This window comes from Etheostoma spectabile, chromosome 7 (assembly GCF_008692095.1).
Source record: "Etheostoma spectabile isolate EspeVRDwgs_2016 chromosome 7, UIUC_Espe_1.0, whole genome shotgun sequence".
Lineage (NCBI taxonomy): Eukaryota > Metazoa > Chordata > Actinopteri > Perciformes > Percidae > Etheostoma > Etheostoma spectabile.
The window spans coordinates 5,967,927-5,989,613 of NC_045739.1; the positions used below are offsets into that span (position 1 = coordinate 5,967,927).

Here is a 21,687-nt window from a genome sequence, read left to right on the forward strand (position 1 = left end):
TTTTTGGTTTTACACGAGAGAGTGCAGAGTTGGGTTACAGGTTGGATTTGTTTACTATGTTTTAACCGGACTTCATAAGGACCTCGGGAGATTAAGAGCCCAGTGGCCGGCCAAAGAAAAGCCTCCACCTGGCAGCGCAGGCTTGAACCTGCATGGACATGGACTGCTGCCCAAGCAACCTGACCACACAACCCAGGAACTGCCCTGAGGGAAGAGGACTGCAGTTTTCTCTTTGGATTCACATGGTCCACTCTTACCTACATGCCCTCATTGTTTCTCTGCTACAAGTTAAAGCATAGTAGCTGTACTGGCACTTCTGAAGTGAATCAACGAAAGTGCTAAATGCTACATTTTATACCTTAATGTAACTGTTCCACGTTATCTTAAATACAGTTTTGATAAGCAATAGTGTGACATAGTTTATTTGTTTATTAAGTATTTACATCAAGCTTGGTTGCTAAATGGAAGTATTTGCACTGTGACTCTAATAACACGTGTTACTGGTGAATAGCTGAAGGACAAGGTTGGACATGTTTTTTGTTACATTGACAAACCTAAACTCAGTTTGTAGCTTGCAAACTGAACATCCTTCTGCACAATTTTGCAATGTCAAACAAGAGAAGACTCCACATATTGCGAGCTGATTTTGCTTTAATTTATGCAGAATGTACTGGTGCGGTGCTTTATTAGATTTTGCAAATACAGGTATATCTCTAAAATGTGAACATTCCCTGATATCTGTTTGATAATTGGTTAACCTACACAGGTGGGAAACCTACACTTTTTGGGAAATAAACTTAATAGCCAAAACAAAGATGAAAAGAACTCTTGTGTATATACTGTACACAGAATATGAAGCTACAGCCAGCAGAACGAAAGCAGTGGGTAACATCTAATGTGACTCTGTCTAAAGGTAAAAAAGTCTGCCTACCAGCACCTTTAAAGCTCACTAATGTATATCTTACATCTCAGGGTTTTTTACTTGTGAAAAATCTGAATAATAATAATAATAATAATAATAATAATTTACTGCAGCCTTTACGAGGAGCAAACACATATAACATGTTAGCAATTTCTTCCTGCTGGCTGTAGCTTTACATTAGGCGTACAGACATGACACTGGTATTAATCTTCTAGTATAACTCCCAGCAAGAAAGTTGATAAATTCCCAAAGTGTCAAATCGTTCCTTCATGGATTACCTACATTGACAAAATGGCAGGGGTATGGTGGGTAAGAGAATAGAACATTCTTGTGACATATATAATTTACAGTTTGCAAAATGGCACTGCTCAGCTATTCTGACAACCAATTATTCAAACAGCAAACGGGCAAAAACTGCATAAAACATACTGTAAAATCTGCAAATCAGTAGATTGTAGAGTTTCTTATGGAGAAACACCAAATAAAGCCCTGGGATAATCAGAGTACTCAGTAGTACATATACAGATGTTGTATGCTGCCACATGAACACAAAGTTCAGTGAAAAAAGTTAAAGCATATCAGATTTCAGATCAAGCTGGCATCATCACACTCACTGCTTGGAGGCATCAAGGCTCACAAACACTGGAGCTACAGGAGCTACAGTATGTGGGCTAGCTTTCTCCACATCCAAACCATCACAAGACACTCACACACAGATTAGTCTTGTAAAAGACTTGTAAAAGATCATAACAGAGAACTTTTGTTTAGTCAGTGAATTAGCACACGTCATTTCCTTGACCTTAAGGACGAGGTTATCATTATCATCCCACAAAAACAGACGCACTGTCTAAATTATACTCTGCAAATACTGGTTAAGAGAATTCACACCTGCTTTAAACAACAATCCAAAACTCTGTTTTTGTTCCATGTGGACTCCTAGTTTGGCTGAAGTATCACTCTGGTTAAAGCAGGCAAGGACTGGAGTCATCCCACCCGCGGTACAGGACTACCTGAAGCATTTCTGCAGTTTTTGAACACAGTAGTGGCTCATTAATCAGGAACTTTAGATTGATCCGAGTGACTCTGGGGTGATACAACATCTTTACTTGAGTACTCTTACATGAGCTTGGCAAGGTAACACAAATGAGGATTTTGACTAACAATAATATTGTTGTGAGCTACACTTTATATTCACAATAACGTTGGTTTATCATCAGAATTAATGAAGTTGATGTAAGGCCACACTGAAAGTAGAACTTGTTCCAAACTCCAGGTGCAGAAACAGAAACAGAGGTTGTGCTGTTGCAATGGTTTCTTTTGGGTATAACGGACCTTAAGATGCCTTTAAAAAGGGGCCTGGAGGAGATTGCCAATAACAAAAACAACATCAGAGACCACAGCCTCCAGTGCCACCTTCCACCCACATGCCAATCACAGAGAAACAAGAAGGAAGATATGCAGTCCTTTTGGCCTATATGTATGTGATTTATTCTAATGATACCAAACGATGCCAGTTTGTGAGTGTATCTGTAAAATATGCTAAATGAGGCAATGAAAACACAAACATGCATTTAACATAAGCCTCACATACATAGTCCATGTAAACACAACCACACACACAGACAGGCTGCACCTGTCTTTAAACATCATTACTATGCAAAAAAAAAACATATTTGCCCAGCTTCCTCAATGAGCTTGTAAGCCTTTGTTTTTCCCATCCCTTGTCGTTTCCAGAGCAAATCGTGTGTTAACACAGCAGATATTTTGTCACATGAACAAAATATGAACCAAGCATATGTGAAAAGCAGGCGAACAGAAGATGGGGCCCACTCATCTGTTATAAGAATGAATGGCCATCATTAGCATGATGCTCCCCGGCTGCACCCTGCAATGCAGCGACACACACAATGGCGAGTGCCACGCTTCCCCCTGCCGTTTCCCCCAGAGAAGCCCTTTTGTTTGAGCAGCATCTGGACCTGACCTCCATGCATTTGAGGCTGATGACCCCCCTCTCAGTTCCAGATCTCTTCTCCTATCCTCTCCTATCCTAACCTCCAGTTAAAAGCCGGCTCTGCCTCTACAGCACCCCTCCTCCTCCTCCTCCTCCTCCTCCTTGCCTTCTCTCTTCTCCTATACCATGTCCGTTCTCCTCACACAGATACTCCCCTCCCTCCCTCTTTTAGCTAAGGAGAGCAGCCATCTCTTGCTTGCTGAAAAGAAGGTCTGTGTACTAGTGGGCCTTACACAAAGCCTGCAGGGTGAATTAGTAAACCAAAGAGGAAAAAGCACTAGGGCTACTGGCCATCTGTCCCTCTGGGTTGGACGTGCCTGCTCCGAGTGTGCTTGCCCCCCCACTTTCCCTCACATAATTCTCACCCCTACCCCCACCGTCCCTGATTCCCTTAGCCTATATACACAGCATCAACCACATACACACACTCTCTGCCATGCATACATCACAGGCTTCGGATGGCGGATGGCAGTGAGAATGGAAAAAGAAGAAGGAGAAAACAAGGAGAGAATAAGGAGCTGCCACTTGCCTTGATGCAGAGCGAGCCCGGAGCCAGCAAATCAAGCCGTAATCCCTTTCTTTGTGTGAGCGGCAAACAGAGAAATTTGTCTCCAACAATGATTTCCCCGAGAACGACAGTGGAGTGGAAAACAAGGAAGCGAGGGAGTGAAGGACAGCAAGGAGGGGAGGGAGAGAGAGAGAGAGGAGATGGAGGGTGAGAGCAGCAGAGGCAGGGAGACAGTGGGAGCAGCTAGAGTGTGACAGAGAGAGATAGAGGAAGGCAGCAGTCACCGCCAAGCCACAGGGACGCTGACACTCACTGGAGGATTTAAAGTGAAGAGAAGAGGGCGACAGAGAAGGGAGCAGAAAGGGAGGGAGAGATCAGATGGGGGGAGGGAGGGTTGGTTTGCTATGTGGCTCAAACGATGGGATAACGCCGAGATAACCCTCATCCCCAAGCAGCAGCTGTAGATGTGCGAGGGAAATGAATCCCATGAGAGACCGACTTCTCTATCAATTGTGACATTTGCCGCACATGATAACAATGGCCATCTGTAGCAGCGGGACTATGAAGGAGAGGGGAGGAGGATGGCTTGACAGAGAAGGAGGGGGCTTCTTATAAACACACATTCACACACATGCCTCGAAAGACAAGGAAAAAAACACCTCGACTAGTGGTGGAGGGAAAGGCACCTGTTCGAGTCAAGCAAGAGGGAGCAACACATGTGCCCAGGAGAGGGGGAGGACTTGACAGACACAGAGACAAAGGAAACAGAGGGCTGAGAAGTGTGGCTTTTATTTGACTGGGCTTTTGTCATTCTGCCTTGTCATGCCAAGAAAACATTTGCATGTTTGTGTGTGGGAGCGAGATAGACAATAAACAGGAGGTGGCAGCAATAGTAGGTCACCAAGAAAGGGATAGAGGGAGGGACAGGAAGAAAGAGAAGGAGGGCTTGACAGTATAAACATTAGACTGACCAACATTGTGTTGTGGCCCATTTTTGCCTTTTTCTTTGTCATTACTAGAAAAAGATAGAAGACAAATACAGTCAAAGAGCCTAACACATAGTCTAGTGATATAACCTATTTTTTCTTAGTGTTAACACATTTCATGAAAAGACCAACAAAGAATTGATCATATTTATAAGTATTGCTCATTTAGCCAAAGCCTGCTGTGTCTTATTCTTCTGTGGCATACACCACTGTTAAAAAACCCATCAGTGGGTCACAGTGTTTCACTGGATGAAGTTCCTTTATCAACATGAACGTAGGCAATATTTTTAAGACAATCCCACATACACCATCCTGCTGCTGTAAATACTCCCTAAAACACCAAATTCATGTCTGTAAATAGTCTCCAACAAACACTTTGACTCCTGTTTGAGCCACATTTTCTGAGTTCCTATACTTCTGTGACTGATTTAGATTATTGTTTTCAGTAGCAACATAGACTAAGACTAACAGACTAACACATTGTTAGTTTAGTTCTTATCATGAGATTAGTTGACAATAAGAAATAGAAAAATTAAATGCTAGCCCTACCTTTTGAAGTGTCTTCACTACAGCTACGGTGCTGAGTCAATTTATCTAGGGACACTCTATTAGTTTGAGATACAACCCAGAAAAATAATAATGTAATATTTCCAATTATTAAATAACCACGGGCCCTGGTTTCTGCATGGGCGTGTGCAGGACAGGTGACTGTGTAATAAACAGATTGTCTTGCTTACTTCTTTTACATATTTACACAGTATTTTGGCAAAACCGCAGTCCCTGTAGTGACTCGCTCAGATGTGAGAATACAGCAGACAGGATTTCAAGGGGTCTATACATTATTCTGCATGTACCACTTGTACCACAGGTACTTGTTCTTGTTGACTTCTTCATCATTCACCCTTTTCATGGTTGAGAAAAGTAGTCAGAAAAGTAAAAAATACTCAATCAGCATTCTTCATGTGGTTCTAACATTTGTCTTCTAACCCCCAAATATGAAGCAATGTCTACTAATGACTCCAAAGAGGTGAAAGGATCCAGCATGTTAACGTTTAGTCTGTACATTTTAGAGGCATTAGAAGGTAAATGTATCCAGCATTTGCAGGGGAAAAAAAGACAATATTAGTGAAATAAAGGCAACAAATTTAATTCATTTGATCTGGTGACCCCTCCGTCCAATTCTTTTTAACTTTGTCTATGTTCAATTTTGATATCAATGCGGTCTGTCCTCTGCGCGCAGAGGCCTTTCCATAGTCCTGGGATCTTTGCAAGAGCCCAACATGTTCATCACATAATCAGGCAAGAATCTAGTTTCAATATATCAGAACATTATAATCCCAGGCAGGGCGTCGGGGGAGGCTCAGAGAGGCGGATTTACCCGTCACATGGCTGAGCCCAAGAGTAGGACAGACAGACAGAGACAGGGCAGAGGTAGAGAGCGGATAAGCAAAGACATAGAGAGACAGAAAGAGGGAAAACACATTAACCTAGTATAGAAGCCACATTTTATTAGGTACTGTAGCACTACAATGCAAACGAACACGTACAGCCAAGCCCCATTCCATGGAAACAAGAGGAAGCGGAATCATGATCCCTTTCTTGATTAAATCATGTCTATGCATATATGTGATAATCAAAAAAATCCTCAGGGGGGAAACACACACAAGCACATGCATAAGCACATGCACAAGCACGCACGCAGGCACGCACGCACACAGGCACACACACTCTAATCACATCCCCAATAGATCCACTGTGTCGTTTTGTTGAAACACTTTAAGCCTCAAGCGTTGTGGTCATCACAACTCCAGCAGTACAACAGTCATTTTTCTGAACACAAACATGACATGAGTACAGTAGAAAAATAAACAGAGTAGAGCTGGACAGTGTCACCCCACCACAGATTCAACGGTTTGTGATGCAACCAAGACCAGCTGTGGAGTCTGGCACGGTGCTGGGTGTTTGGCTCGAGCCACACTTTTGTATTTTTCACGGTTATGTGAGACAGCTACAAAAATGGTGATCTGGCTCTGTGAAGACATGAGTGGCTCTAATCGACAGTAATGCGAAACAAAATCTACAGTGATGGTGTTTGGAAAATGTATATTCGTTTCTCTTTTCAGAGCTCCTCAGAACAGGATTTCAAATCACGAAAGGGAAATTAAGTGTCACAGAATAATTTATGGGTGAGTGAAAGGGAAGAATGAGATTAAAAGGAGAAGAAGCAAATATGAAAGAAGCCAAAAGAAAATAGGTCTTTGTGGTAAAGATGAAGAAATGATGCTGGCTAAATTCCTCAACCACATGTCCTAGTTAAAGCCCCCACCACCACATTATCATGATTACCAATATAGTTTACTCACAAGGCACGGCATGGCGATACAGATTGGCTCGGATGGTCTTCTGCAGCTCGTGGTCGGGAGAAGACTTCTGAAACCTCAGGCTCAGGTAGTGCTTCAGGTCCTTGTTGAGCTTGTGACCTGGAAACAGCAGACAGAAAAAAAAAAACAGCTCAATAAACAAGCCTCCACAGAAGAAGCCGGCTCGTCTCTTCGCTGTTTACACGCTGTCATTTTACCAAAAGTAAGATCATGAAAGGCCGTGACATTTCCGTTGTTGAAATGCTCCTGGATACTAAAAGGAGAACAAGACAGGCCTTGTTCTCCCCCCTTAGCCGATTTAGAAACACAGGAGTTCTCCAGTAAATAAATACATTTGCTAAAGATTGTGTTTACACATAAATAAAAAATGCAATCACCACATATTTTTCTTTTTTAAGTCCATGTGATACAACATGCCTAACACACGCATGCTCACAGTGACAATGCAAACTTGCTAATGTTAAGTAAGGGATAATGTAAAGTAAGATTTAAGATTTAAGACCCATCCTCAGCATTATAATTCGCAATAATGACCGACTCACTCTACATTATTTCATCCCATTAATGTTCTCACCAAATTGCATGGTAAACCGTTACATTTTTTGAGATTTTTGACTATAATCCAAAAACATCAAACTACTGGTGGCGCTAGAGGTAAAGTCAGGAGATTACCAAAGTCAACTGTCTTCATCCTGTGTGAAAAGTTGAATGTGTGTACACAATTTTATGGCAATTTCTAAAATATTTTTTGAGATATTTTACTCTGGACTGAATTGGTGGGTCAACCGACAGACTAACAGAGTGATGCAACCATCCTTAGAGCCTCAACCTTCTGGATTTGATTCATTCAAACTTTGATCTATTTCATTAGATGGTAATGAGGCAAATAAACTTGACAATTTGAGTAGAGCAGAGAAATACAATCGGTATGTAACAGGATGTTTCATTTAGAGAGAAACACAAAGATTGAGACGGGTTTGGGTAATTGATTAAAAGAGTCTCTGATTGGCTGGAATTCCCAGGCTTACTCAGCATCCATCCAATCAGAGGTGGCGATGCTGCTGGCTGAGTTTGAACAGAGCCTCAGCGCTCACAATGGGGCCAGATGGTCAGAGCTCGCTCTCACGCCAGGGTCTCATTTAGGACCATTTAATGATCTCCAAATATATCATCCATGTCTGAGAGAGCTGGCAAGCAGTTCTTGGGGGAGGTGCCATGGCCTCCTGTTGGCCTCTGCCCACAGCGGAGGAGTTTCTCTTGGCTTGGTGCTTTGAGATGGCAGGGTCAGTGTGCTGACTGGGTAGGTAGAGTTTACTTTGGAAGTAATAGGAATTCTAACATGGTTTGAAGTTACAGTGAAACAACATTTAGAGCGTCTTTAGCTTTTGTAATTAGATGTATTTCAGTGGGAAAAGGAATACGTGGATAGGGTAAAGTTCTAAATTGATCACATTTGACTGGATCACTAAAAAGTGGGTTTGGCTTTGCAAATACACAGTGATACGATGTTATAGAAGACTGTTTAACCTCCACACACACCTTCCTCAACAGCGTTGTTAGATAATAATAATAATAATAATAATAATAATAATAATAATAATAATAATAATAATAATATAATTTTATTTAACAGCGCCTTTCTGAACACTCAAGGTCACTTTACAGACCATAAAAGACAGAATACGGGGAACAGAAAAGTGTAAGGAGATCAGGATTTGAAATGAGGGAGAAATTAATAAATTAGACCTCAACCACAGTCTTTGGAAGTAGGCTTAGTAAGTAAGGCTTAGTAGGCTTAGTAAGTAAGTAAGTAAGTAGGTTAAAAAAATAGGGGGACTTTTTTATACTTAAAAAGAAGAAGAAAAAAAAGAAATCGGTCATTGTGTCTTCTTGAAACTCCACATTTTTAACATTGCTTATTCTTGTGTTGCAAAACATACCAGTGAAAGGCTTACTTTATTCATAACTGGTTTAAAGGAATAGTTTGACATTCTATGCACTTATTGGCTATTGGAGAGGTACATGAGAAGCTCAATAATATATTTGGTAAATGTACAATAAATAATTAGCTGGAGCTGGTTAGCTTAGCATAATACAACATAAAGACTGAAAACTGGGGTAAACAGCTACCCTGGTTCAGTCTAAAGGTAACAACATCCACATACCAGAGCCTCTTAAGCTCACTCATTAATATGTCATGTCTTGTTGGGGTAATCCGTACAAAAATCAAAAGTGTTAAAACATCTATTTGCCGCTTTACACGTGGTTATGTGCTGGACTATTTCTTGGCCGTGACCAGTTGCCGAGAAAGCTGAGCACACTCCGGGAAGTTACTAACTTCAGTCTTTTACTGGTCTTTAAGCTTGCTCTCATGGCAAGAAGACAAATAAGTGTATTTCCCAAAACTATACCTTCAAGGTTGAGGTTTGGGAGTGAAAATTCCTCTAAACCAGGCAGGAAGTGCTTGCAGCTTGAGAGGAAGTGCTGCTGCTGAGACACACATAAGAGTCAAGGACAGACGGATTAGAAGCATCAGTGTAGCAGCTGAGAAAGTAAAAATGGTCTTAAAGCAGAGGACTATCTGTCATCTGCCCTGAGGTGTGGCCCTGTGGTGACATCATCATCTGTCAACCTACATCCACCTCCTCCCCCCATGGCATTACTATAAATACTGAGGCATGTAACACTGAAAATGTGAAGCACAGTGTCCCAAAAGGCACAACAACACGCAGACATCTCATACTACAATGATGATGAACAAATATTAAATCTGATTTTTTTTTAAAACAGTCCTTCTGAAAAATTGGTTACAGAGAAATGTCTAGCACTGTGATGATAACAATTGAAGGTGTAAATCACATTCATTAACACAGCTAAGCTAAAATTAGCATAGCCACGATTCTGATTCTGGTGCAAGGCATTTTCTCCCCAGAAGTGGAGACACTGGTTGGTAGTCTACCTTGCTGTATTTTTCCGTCCCTCTACACACATGCACACAGCCGACTGTGTAATTCAGTGCAAGCAAAGCACAGTCAGGTAATTGTTACCTAGCAACCAGCCAGTGCTGACAACCATCATTACGGTCCCTGCTAGGCAAGCAGCAGTCAGATTGTGAAAGGAAAAACAGATACAACAGCGCATACACACACACACACAGACACACACACACACACACACACACACACACACTTATATACACAGCTCCTCATTAAAAATAAAACATTTTATACATTATGTACATTAGTGTTTTTCATTCAGCGTTGTGTCAGTTTTGCTGGCTCAGATGCTTTCAGTGAGATAAGAGCCGCTGTCAGGAACAACCCCCTCCTGTTGGTGCATACAGCTAGCAGAGGGTAGGCCACCCAGGTGTCTTGCTCCATCAATGAGAAAGTCATCAAATATTTAATATTTATGAGGATTAAAACCGTGTTGATCAGAGATTACAATCACTCCATTTTGTTTGTATGTGTGTGTGTGTGTGTGTGTGTGTGTGTGTGTGTGTGTGTGTGTGTGTGTGTGTGTGTGTGTGTGTGTGTGTGTGTGTGGTGAGTGTGTGTGTGTGTGTCAGTGTATGTATAGTGCATACGCTATTATCTCCCAGGATTTTTAAATGCAAATGCGATTTCACTAAACAAATAGAAAGATGTTATGGTGCTGTAGATGTCAAATTTAAAAATAAAAACGTACTGGTATCTAGCTGTTTGACGGTTCCTCTCAGATATAGAGCAGACTCATGGTTTGATATGAAACATTTGTGTCACAGTTTGATTCATTTTCAGTTCAGAAAACAGCTCCAGAACGTGCTTTACAGGTTCATTTTCGAATGTATTATCACGTTCAGCTTCACGAAAGTAAAGGTATTTGAGATTTTGGACTAAATCAATAGTTCTTTTGTCCTCCTGACCCATTTAGAGATGTTTCCCGGCAGTGTGTAACAAAAAGGAATCCAACAAAAACAACCAGATGTGGTGAGGAAAAAAAAGGAGATATCATCTCAGCTCCACAACCACAGCGCTGCTGATTTTGAACAAAACAATTCAGCATGTGTATTGAATGGAGATCCTTGTCTGTTATAGAATAAGATGCCGCGTATTGTTACTGAGAATGTGCTGTGTACACTGTTCCCGCTAATCCACAGCTGTCGGATTTCCCAAATTTCTATATAACAAATCTGCAGTGCGCTGATATGTTTACAAAATGGTCTTATATTAAGGGATTAAACCATTTATTACAAGTACACATTTGAATGATATGCAATAGTGGCTGCCTGTATCTGTAACCTCTTTAATAGCACAATCAATACAATTAGGATAATATCAGTGTTTTTATGCAAATATGTTTTTGAGGTAAATAGTTTACAAGATATTTATATAAAAACATTAACCACTCCAAACAGTAGTCTTTTTTTTGGGAAAAACGTTATTCTTTCTGTCAAGAAAACTAAGAATCAGTCTGTCTCTTGATGATAAGATGGATCATTTGAGAGCTTGGAGAGGATATTCTTGATTCTCATAACAATGAAATCACTCCATCAGGGAAAATCTGAGACCCTAGAGACGTTAGCATGTGGAGAGATGTTTCCTGGGAGCTGAGATGTTTGTGGAGCCGGCTGTTAAAAGACTGTATGTGGCAGAGAGTGCTGCTTTTTAACCCCAGATGTCGTTTTACAAATAGACAGAGAGTGAGACGAGACGGGTTTAACCCAAATAACAGTGAATCCTCCATGCCTCCAGTCAGCATTACATAACCTTAAATCTAGTTATGCATCCCTATTTCATTTTGGGGACTATGTGTCTGTGTGTATGTGTGGGCAGGGGGGCTGGTTTCTTAAATATCTACAGAGATAAAGATATGATCTTAGCTAGCTTTCTTTTAGGATTAGAATAGGATTCAACAAAATATAAAACAGACAGCAAAAGAGCATGAACATATGGTAGTAACTCCTTAAAACATCAAGACTGCCAAGCAGCTGCAGCCTATAGTACAACATAACAGCTGTCACTACAAGTCACCGATACTACCTGACAATCATGCCAGGTGGTAACCATTTCAAAAGAGTACAACACATCCAAATAGCACTCAAACATTAATTTGAGAAAACGTGTGTGTGTGTGTCTGTGTGTGTGTGTAAAGCTCTGTTCAGCTGCTCATTGGGATTCATCTCCCGTCCTCCAGCTCAACACTGCCCTCTGTGTCTCTGAGCCTCACCAGTGAAAGCCTGCTTAACACAGACATCGTTACCATAGCAACCCAGAGCCAACCAGTGAATGAGATGAGTAATGTGCGGTCATTATGGGCTGCTGCCCTCTAGTGGTGGATCCTAAGTCTATAAAGTTAAAAAAACAGACCTACCAAATGTCACTTCAAAGATGTGATTCTCAATCCCTGTTGGAATTTAAAGATTCAAAACAAACTTTAATATCTTAAAAGGGACTGAAAATATTTACTCAGTATTGTCCTTCACAACTGTTTTGAGGTAAGCTACTTATTTATATATATATTTTCAACATAACTTTATACTTTTACTTCACTACATTTTTTCAGAAATACATGAAACTATGAAATATTATATAAAATAGTTTACCAGCTGTAACATTAATTATTATGCATCAATAATACTATTTGAATAATAGTATATGTAAGGGGCCAGTATGTTTACCTAAGCAAAATCTTGAATGTATAACTTTCATTTTTGTGGTATTGCTACTTTTACTTACAGTAATTAAAATACACTTCTTCCACCACTGTGGAAGTGTTTGCAATGCATCTAAAAAGTAAAAAAGTCAGTCTAAAAGTACCAACATCAGCAACATCAGTTGGATAGCAGGCACAAAAAACATGCAACTAAGTTGTAACAAATAAGTCTAATAATATATAATAACAAAATAAGTCTATAAGGGTTTAGTAAAATATTAAAACAATTGTTTTCTTTTAAGATACAGAACACACATACATTTGTAGGTTCATACTAGCCTAAAATTCTAATTGCTCTCTGGGAGAATGCTACACAGTTAATACTCTGCAATTGGTATGTTACTAATTACTGCCAGCAAGATACATATTACAAGAGAAGATGGAAATATGGCATGGTAATACTGAGAATGGAAACATTCTTAAACAAACTCTTGCTTTACCGCTAAAACTAAATTGTTACTCCACCCAGATTCTGGAGTCAGCTGGTGCAAGAGAAGAGAGAAAACCCACAAGGATGCTAGCCAAGAGAGTCCGCATGCATGCAGCGGTGGTCGACACATGTTGAGAGGAGCTCTGGTCTTGTGTGTCAGGCTTTTCTTTGTGGATTGCTCTCTCCCATGGAGGTGGCCGCTGGCAGAGATTAGGTGTTAAATGACAGGCAGGTTGCCCTTACTATGGGTAGAGGAGAGCAGACAATCCTGCAGTGAGTGACACACACACACACACACACACACACACACACACACACACACACACACACACACCTATAAAAACACCAGCTGTAGTGATGACAGATTGGATTAAGACAAGACGTCCTCCCAAGCTTGATCCCCACCAGAGGGTGTTGGGCTAAGGTGACCCTGTCTAGGTGTTTGGAAACAGCCAAGTGCAAGGCCTGCTCTTCTTCACACTTCATGCAACCAAACATACTTTAAAGAAACAGTTTGGGAAATGTTAGCTTTCTTGCCGAGAGATAGCTAAGAAGATTCCTACCTGTCTGTTAAATGTGTAACCAGCAGCCAGCTATACTGGCTCTGTCCAAAGGTTAAAAAACATCCACCCTTTAGCATCTCTAAAGCTCTATAATATATACATTACATAATATGTTTATGTTCATAGAAACTAGCTGTTTCCTCGTGTTTCCAGTCTATATGCTACAGAAGCAGAAAATACACCCAGATGTGCTAAATAAATAGCATTGTTGCTCAGAACTAGAGAGATCTCAGAAGCAGTGGTCAGTTGGGGATTTCATAAGCCTGGCTGTTATCACATTTTGATTAAGAAGGCTCCACTCTGTCTGCGTGCTTCTATTTGGTGTGGTACCGCTGTGGCACAAGAGGAGCAACAAAATTAACCACAATTACAGACACAAAATCACCATTACAGTTCCTGTATTTCTATGAAACCATCTTCTAAATCTTTAAATTGCCCCCTTTGTCATCGTCCCAAGCCATCTCAGGCTGATAACCCAGAGCTCAAAATGAGCACAAAGAGACGGCATTTCCTCCAGAGGACAAATACTGTTGGATTTCCTTTGGCCTATTCCAAATAATGGCAACAAAGTAGGAACTGGAAATGCTGGTTCTTAAACAGTAAATTCCATTGTTTCAGCACCTTCCTGTGGGTCTCAGGACATCCCGTCAGTCAACACTAGACTCTCCAGTTACGGATAAGAGCATTTAACGCTACATTATCCAGAAATATAAGGAGGGGCCGTCTGAGAGAGTTGAACATCGGGAGGGTTGCAACTGACAAAACTAATCAAACACTTGCTCTCAGTGATGGGTTTCACTCAGCTCTCTTGGTGTGAAAAAGATAGCTGCAATATCCAGCTATTATACAGCCATTATCCCGGCTGAAAGGTCATGACAGCTGATACATAAGACATGATAATGATGATATTAAACATGGGAAACACTTTTTTTTCATATCAATTAAACACATTCACACTATTCATCTTCTTCTCACACACAGATAAAGAAGCAGTGTGTTTAGCTTCTTTGTACTACTTAAAGCTGCCGCTGTTTTATTGCAGCCTGCCATGAGCCTTGCATGAGTGGAGAGGAAAAAACTAAAATCACAGAGAGGTCTGTCGTAAAGATTAAGACTGGTCCTCTGCCTTCTTCTTCTATAATTATTACCTCCATAACCAGCCACACCCAGAGCTGCTTTCATGTTAATCCCAGTTCAAAGCTGTGTTCAGTGAGAAACCACACAGGAGATAAGAGGCTCTTTTTTTGACGGAATTCCTAACTCACACCAGTCATAATGAATCAGAAAACTTAATGTCTGTGGTTCATTTTCAACAGGCATGATGTATTCATGTACTTCACAGTACATAACTGTTGACCATATTCCGAAGTGTATCACAGCTTTTTAGGTTGGTAAATGCTTTTATCTAGTTTCCAGGCTACAAATGGTATCAGTTATCATTTTAGTAGGGTGGGAATATCATCTTACAGAGATTTGAAACTAAGATAGATCAGAGTATTTTGACAGCAGCTTGTTTTTAGCTGATCTCCAGAGGTTAAACTTCTCACCTTGTTGCAATGATGTCTAAGTGTAATCTATGGTGTGTTGGTGCACCGTGCACCGCACCTCTGTCCACAAAACGCACCAGCCTTCAGCATTTTATTTTTTGGGGTTTTGGTTCCCTTATTTTAAGTAAGGTTATAATTTTCTGGTGATACAACAAAAAAAAAACACAGGCTGCTTTGAAAGGTCATCCAGGCAGGTGCATTCAAGTGATTATGGGAAGCTCCAAAATTCAAAACCTGTAAGTTACTTGCCATTATTTCATGTAAGAAGTTTCCAATTTCACAATATACTTTTCACAGCATTTACATTGACTTGTTTTGTCTTCTGAAATTGGTTTTGGGACAACACAGTTCATGAATGTCATGCTATCACCATGTGCAACACAATAAAAGAAATATAACACAAGCATGATCAGAACCATGTTGAATTACTATTTTGCAGACAAGGCTGAAAGGATTAGCCCATTAGCCCAGAAAATCTATTGACAACAAGCAGAAATGCCAAAAAATCTATCGCTGATATTACATTGAATATAGAGTATTTGGATTTTGGACCGTTGGTCAGACAAAACCAGCAGTTTGAATATGTCAACTTGTGCTGTGGGAAATTGCGTTGGACATTTCTTTACTATTTTCTAACATTCTATAGACTCATTGAGAAAATAATCAATAAAAAAAGAAAGAAAAAAAATCGTTAGTTGTCACCCTAGACATAATTTACGAGAGTCAACTTGTAAAAGGTGTGCTCCAGGTTGTTCCATTTAAACACTGGTTTTGGTTTTGAATATTGGACATACAGAGAAATATGGTTTATGTGAGGAGGCAGGCGGCCAGTTCTGACCCAGTTCTCCAGTGCTGTGCTGCCGAGTCAGAGTCAGCAGTGCATGATGGGAGAACTGGTATGAAGGAAGAGTCACAGACGACAACGACAACACACACACACACACACACCACACACACACACACCACACACACACACACACACACACACACACACACACACACACACACACACACACACACACACACACACACCACACCACACACCACAACACAAAGTAGAGGCGGTATGTTCCGCTCCAGAGCGCTGCATCTGTTCATTGCTAAATATAACCAGAGGAACCCAGGCCTACCACTCCCTCTGAATTGTGTTAATAGCTGAGTAGGCCAAAGGATGGAGGAAGAGAAAAGGAGGCCGGGAGGAGAAAAAAAGGATAGTGTGATTGTAAAGACTTGAACAACGAGTAAAAGCTTGAGAGGGTCAGTCTTGAACGATGTATGCTCATTCCCAGATAAACACAGATGCTGTTTATAAATTCTGCGCCTAAAAGTATTTTAAAACAGACTAAACATGGAAACTATTTCTGTCAAATACTGGAATACTTAACTCAACAGACTCCAGGTGGCAGGATCTCCATTCTTATCCCCTGGGTTCATTTTTAAAGTTAAGGAAAAACACTTTTTTGTGCCATATTTCTATAAAAAAAAAGCACACAGAGCAGCTATTTTAATGTGTCCATTGTATCTTATTTTCCTCCCCTGGGCAACACATGTAAAAACACTGAATCCTCCCTGTCGCTGATGGAAAACATCACGCTTCAGTCGAGCATGCCATCAGTTGTAACTGGCTGCCTCTGTTAAATGTCATTGTCTGCCTGGCCGTCACACACAAAGACCGCCTCTGTGATTAAAATCCCCTCTTTCACAGGAGTCGATGACCACGGGCAATGAGAAGGAGATGAGATACACGTCCCCATCCTCCCTCCCGTCGGCTGGAGCGACAGCAGACACCACACATCATCACACCACAGGGACGCGTCATCATCACCAGATAGGCTAATTTGATGAAACTCACAATAAAACACAAGTCGAGAAATTAACACATTAGGCTTGAATCATAGCGTATACGCATCTGGATGAAGGCTTGGAAGAGGAGAAGCTTTTCCATTGAGTGTAATAACCACTAATTTCTACCTTGAGGGTTGTAATGGAAGGGGCTTCTTGTGCAGTGGCGCACAAATAAACTAGTTGTGTTGACTTGAAAGGGAGGTTAGAAGATGATGACATCCAGTGACCTATCTATCTGACTTCTCTGCTAAACCAAATATTCATTAAAATATATTAAACACCCACTTTCACAAAAATAGCAGTTCTAACCAAGTAGCCATCCATCAGATATGCAGAGCTGTGTTTAGGGAGATACAGTAGCTGACAGACAAGAAGCCCCACAGGGAGGTTCATTAAATAATCTGTCATGTGAATTTCCTCAGTTAGTTACCAAATGATGCTGTCGCCAGTATTTTGTGCTTAGAGGATGCACTATTTCAGAAGTGCCAGCTGGGCATGTTTGTTAGAGGATTTAGCTTATATGCTTAAAAAGAAAAAAGGTGTTCTCAACCAGAAAGTGAGGCAACACTGCTATGAAATACAGTTTTTATAGTTGAGTTCAGGAAAGCTGCTTTCAAAAAAATGGGGGGAGAAAAAAATGTAAAAATGATTCACTTACAGCGTGGCACACGTCTAGGTCTCTATCAAAAGTGTGTGAGAGCAGAGATAACACACAGCTGACTGACAGTGGAAAAAGCTGGTGTAACTGGCTCTAGTACAGCATCTTGTGTGTTACATTCAGTCTGCTGCTTCAATTTAAAAGGTGAATATGTCTCTGTGTGTGATGTTAGACTGCAGCCACACACTGTACATCCTTCAAAAACCACACTCTGTCAAACCATTATACAGTATATCTGACCTTCAGGCGGTAGGAAAACGCACCAAAAACGGAGATTATTGTGAGATGTTTGAGATAAAAGTATGACAGGAGATATCAACAGGTGATGGAGACAGAGAGAGGAACAAAAGGTTTCGATCGGATGTGGAGGCCTTTTGAATAAATGGAGTGATGAAGCTTCATGGGGCAGGTTCGTTATTGTGTTGAGCCAAGTGAGTGGCGATATGGAGCAGTCCCTTCAAAAGATGAGGAGGCCTTTGAAAAAGTCCCAGGGTGATTCCACAAAACATACAGTAGTTTAATTTCAACATTATAAGATTCATTTACAGTAGAGTTGAGACAATCAAAAAATATCACATAATGGGATCCTGTGGAAAAATCTGTGCCTTTGAAATGTGGAAAAAAATGATGAATTTCTCTGGATCAGAAATGATCACACTTTTAATAATATGTTGAGATCACTAAAATGAGATGGAGCACTTCTGCAATTCTACCTCTGCAGTGTAATTGTGGCTTTAATGAGGCACTGTGCTTGTCAAGTCAATATGTCAAGTCCTTGTCCTTTAAGATCTCTCTTAATGAGAGCCTCACCCAACAATGGCAACCATATATCACAATGGAGAATCATTAGGAATCATTAGGAATGTTTTTCCCTGACGGCAGTACGAAAACAGTCGACAAGATTCAAGATTTTGAAATGGAGCCAATTTCTCATTTTGTGTTTCTTCTATATTTAACTCCTTCTACAGTCAAGGCCATTGCCATATAAACGGTAACACACGATAAGTAATTCCTTCCTTCCCTTGTCCTTCAAACTGATGACAAAGAAATCCACCAGAGCTGCAGAAGTGATGACAATGGGACTGGACAATTCCCAATGCTTACCTTGACACATTCAAGCAAGTGATCAGTTCAAGGCCTAAGAAAAGGAAGGATGTGTATTAATCAAGGCCAAACATAGTAAAGACCTTGTGTCTTTTTAAAAAGCTTTTCTTAGTAAAACTATGCAAGACAGTAGACCAGAAAGGTATAATCCACAGGGAGGTTTTCTTCCTATTTTAACATAAACATACTAATAATCTTTTACATTTTAACATTGTTGATTAATTGATGGACATAAAGTTAAATTGGTAACTAGAATTAAACCGATTAATCGTTTGAGTCATGTTTTTAAGATGAACAGCTTAAAATTAAGTTACAATATCAAACCGCTTCAATTGACCTGTTCTGCTAAATTTTGTGTCAATGAAATGTTACTACCTGTTCAGAATTCCTCAGATTATCCCATTTATATTCTGGTTGGAGGGAACACAGGGTTCATGTTCTTGATATCTTATAAACAGATATAAACTAAGAATAAGCTTTTATGAATGAGATAACAGCATGGCCAAGTGCATGGAAATGAAACGGTTTAATTCTGCTACACCACAAATGAAACAACAACAGAAACAACACAACTTCCTTTAAAACTGAAAATTTGTTTAAAAGCTCATGGATGCTCAGAGCCTTTGACATTCAATTTGTGAGAGTTGGCTGCAAACAAGCATTCCACTCATGAGGTATGGCATCACAAATCAAAGGCAAACGGTTACTCAAACCATGTTTCCTTGAACACACCAAAAATGGAGTGTTTTCAGAGCGTTCCCTGGCTGCAAATGCTTTAGCAGGAGATGAAAACGTCAAGATGTGAGGACTAAATGTTCAGCGTATAAGCAAGTGTCGCAGCTCTGCTAGAAATAAAATCTTTCCAATAGTTGATGTAAAGAGTAGTTATTACTGTAGAATAAAACATGCCAAACCACATGTATTATCATAACCTTTGCTTCAAAAAAGGACTTGGCCCTGGTGGTGAAAACGGCACAGAGGATTGTAGGACCAGTACTCCCGGGCCTAGATGCCGGCCGCCTACAGAAGAGATCTTAAGAGATCTTTACTATCTGAATAAAGATACAGAGCCATCCAAACCCAGACTAACCGACTGTAGCCTGTAGCCTCCATCCCTCGAGCAGACAGGAGCTTACAAACACTCCCAGAACAAATCTGCACCACGTACTGTAATATATCTCTAGAAAAAGACCTTTACTGTTTATCATCTTGCCTGTTTTAAAAATACGCCTCTGTCTGTGCTCTTTATTTTCAAAACAGTTATCTGAAGACATTTCAGTCAGATTATATTATTTGCAGTGACGGTTTAGTGATTTAACAGCCTCAGCTACCATATATCACCTCACTCTGGAGCTCTATATTGAGAACAATAAAAGACTAAAATACAATTTGCCTGCGGAGAGCTCAATGAGATTTGAGTCAGTTTCAGGTCACGTTTACAAAAGCAGCATAACACAAGATGTGACAGAGAGCGAGTTACACAAGTTAAGTGTTCAAAGGAAATTTAGCTGACACCAACAGTTCAAGAAAAATGTTTCTATCATTATGTTGCTTTGTCAAGAGTCTAAATTTAATCTGGAAATATAGCGATTCAGAGGCACAGCTGGAAGAAAAACAGCAAGTGATTTGATAAGCACAGGCATGTGTCAGATTGTGGTAGATGTGTATATGAAAAGCAAGCTTTCCAAAAGACTAAACAAATACATTGGATTTTAGGAAGGCTTGTGTGTTTGTTTGGTTGGTCATGGCTAGAAAGTCCAACATGTACAGCAGGAAAGAGAGGAAGAAATTACATCTGTGTTTATACGGCTTTAAATGCATTTGAGAATCGATGTGTCAGATTGCCAGCTACTGATAATCAATTAATCTTTTAACCCTCCTGTTGTCCTCAGGTCAAATTTGACGCCTTTAGAAAATGTCTATATCGGAAATATGGGTTTCTTTTTAACCAAATTAACAGAAAAAAAATCAATTGGATTCCATTCAACGCTATCTGCAAATACAATTGATCACTTGCATTCCTGACTAAACTCATCTGTACGTTCCTCTGAACTATTAGTCAAAATAAATCATAATTTCTGCTTTTATAAGTCAAATATTAGGTATAATTCTATATACATGAGGATTATTGCCCATGAATTCCAAAAAGTACTTTAAAACTAGTAGTAGTAAGGTGGTGTTCGTGAAAACTAAAAAGTAAAGTCTGAAAAAGGGACAAAAATGTCAACTTTTTGTCAGTTTTTGACCCGAAGGACAACATAAGCATAAATGCAAAAAAAATGAACCAATACTAACTTTTCAAATGTGAGGATTTGCTCCTTTTCTCTGTTTCAAGCAATTTAAACATGCAATCGGGTTCACTTTCACTGTTTTCGGACACTTTAGATTCTTAAATAATGAAAAGAATTTTTACTTTCAGTAGTGGCACGTCTCTAGGGAGGGAAATGTTACTTTGTCGATCTGCAGCTTTGGTCCAGATTGAAATATTTTAAGATGTAATATCTTAAAAACTCTTAGACGGATTGCCATGAAATATGCAATAGATATCCGTGGTGCCAAGAGGATGGAGTATATTATGGCTTTTGATGATTTGCTGACATTTCATCTAGCACGACCATGAGGTTCACATTTGGAGCTTCTAGGGAAATGTCTTTTTGATGGATTACCATGAAATGTGGTACAGACATTCATGCCCCCCTAAGAGGCACTGTGATCACCAACATACTTCTCATCTAGTGCCAATTTGTCCAAATACTTTAAAAACTAATGACATTCCCTTTAGCCTCAGCTAATTAGTACATGTAAGCATACTATGACACACTAAATTAAGATGATGATCATGGTAGACAATGCACCTGTTTAACATCAGTGTGTTAGCATTTTCATTGTGATATGTTAGCATGTTGATGTCAGCATTAAGCTGAAAGCGCTGCTGTGCCTAAGTACAGCCTGAGACATTCGCTATGGCTGCCTTGTCTGGAGTCTTGTTTGGACTTGTCCTACTAATTTACAAAATACTTAAACAAATTATTATATTC

The 21,687-nt window shown here is 40.1% G+C and overlaps 1 protein-coding gene across 19 annotated transcripts in view; it reads right to left on the reverse strand.

Annotated features, from left to right (window-relative positions):
* LOC116693150 (membrane-associated guanylate kinase, WW and PDZ domain-containing protein 1) overlaps window positions 1–21,687 on the reverse strand; it is an 89,732-nt gene that overhangs the window by 53,045 nt on the left and 15,000 nt on the right. For 18 of the 19 annotated variants that reach the window (XM_032521898.1, XM_032521883.1, XM_032521885.1 and 15 more), the window contains exon 2: window positions 6,791–6,907. In XM_032521898.1, the coding sequence (XP_032377789.1) occupies window positions 6,791–6,907 (117 nt within the window). Of the gene's footprint in view, window positions 1–3,462; window positions 3,904–6,790; window positions 6,908–21,687 lie in introns of those variants that run through there. The other variant, XM_032521896.1, reaches the window with a different exon arrangement.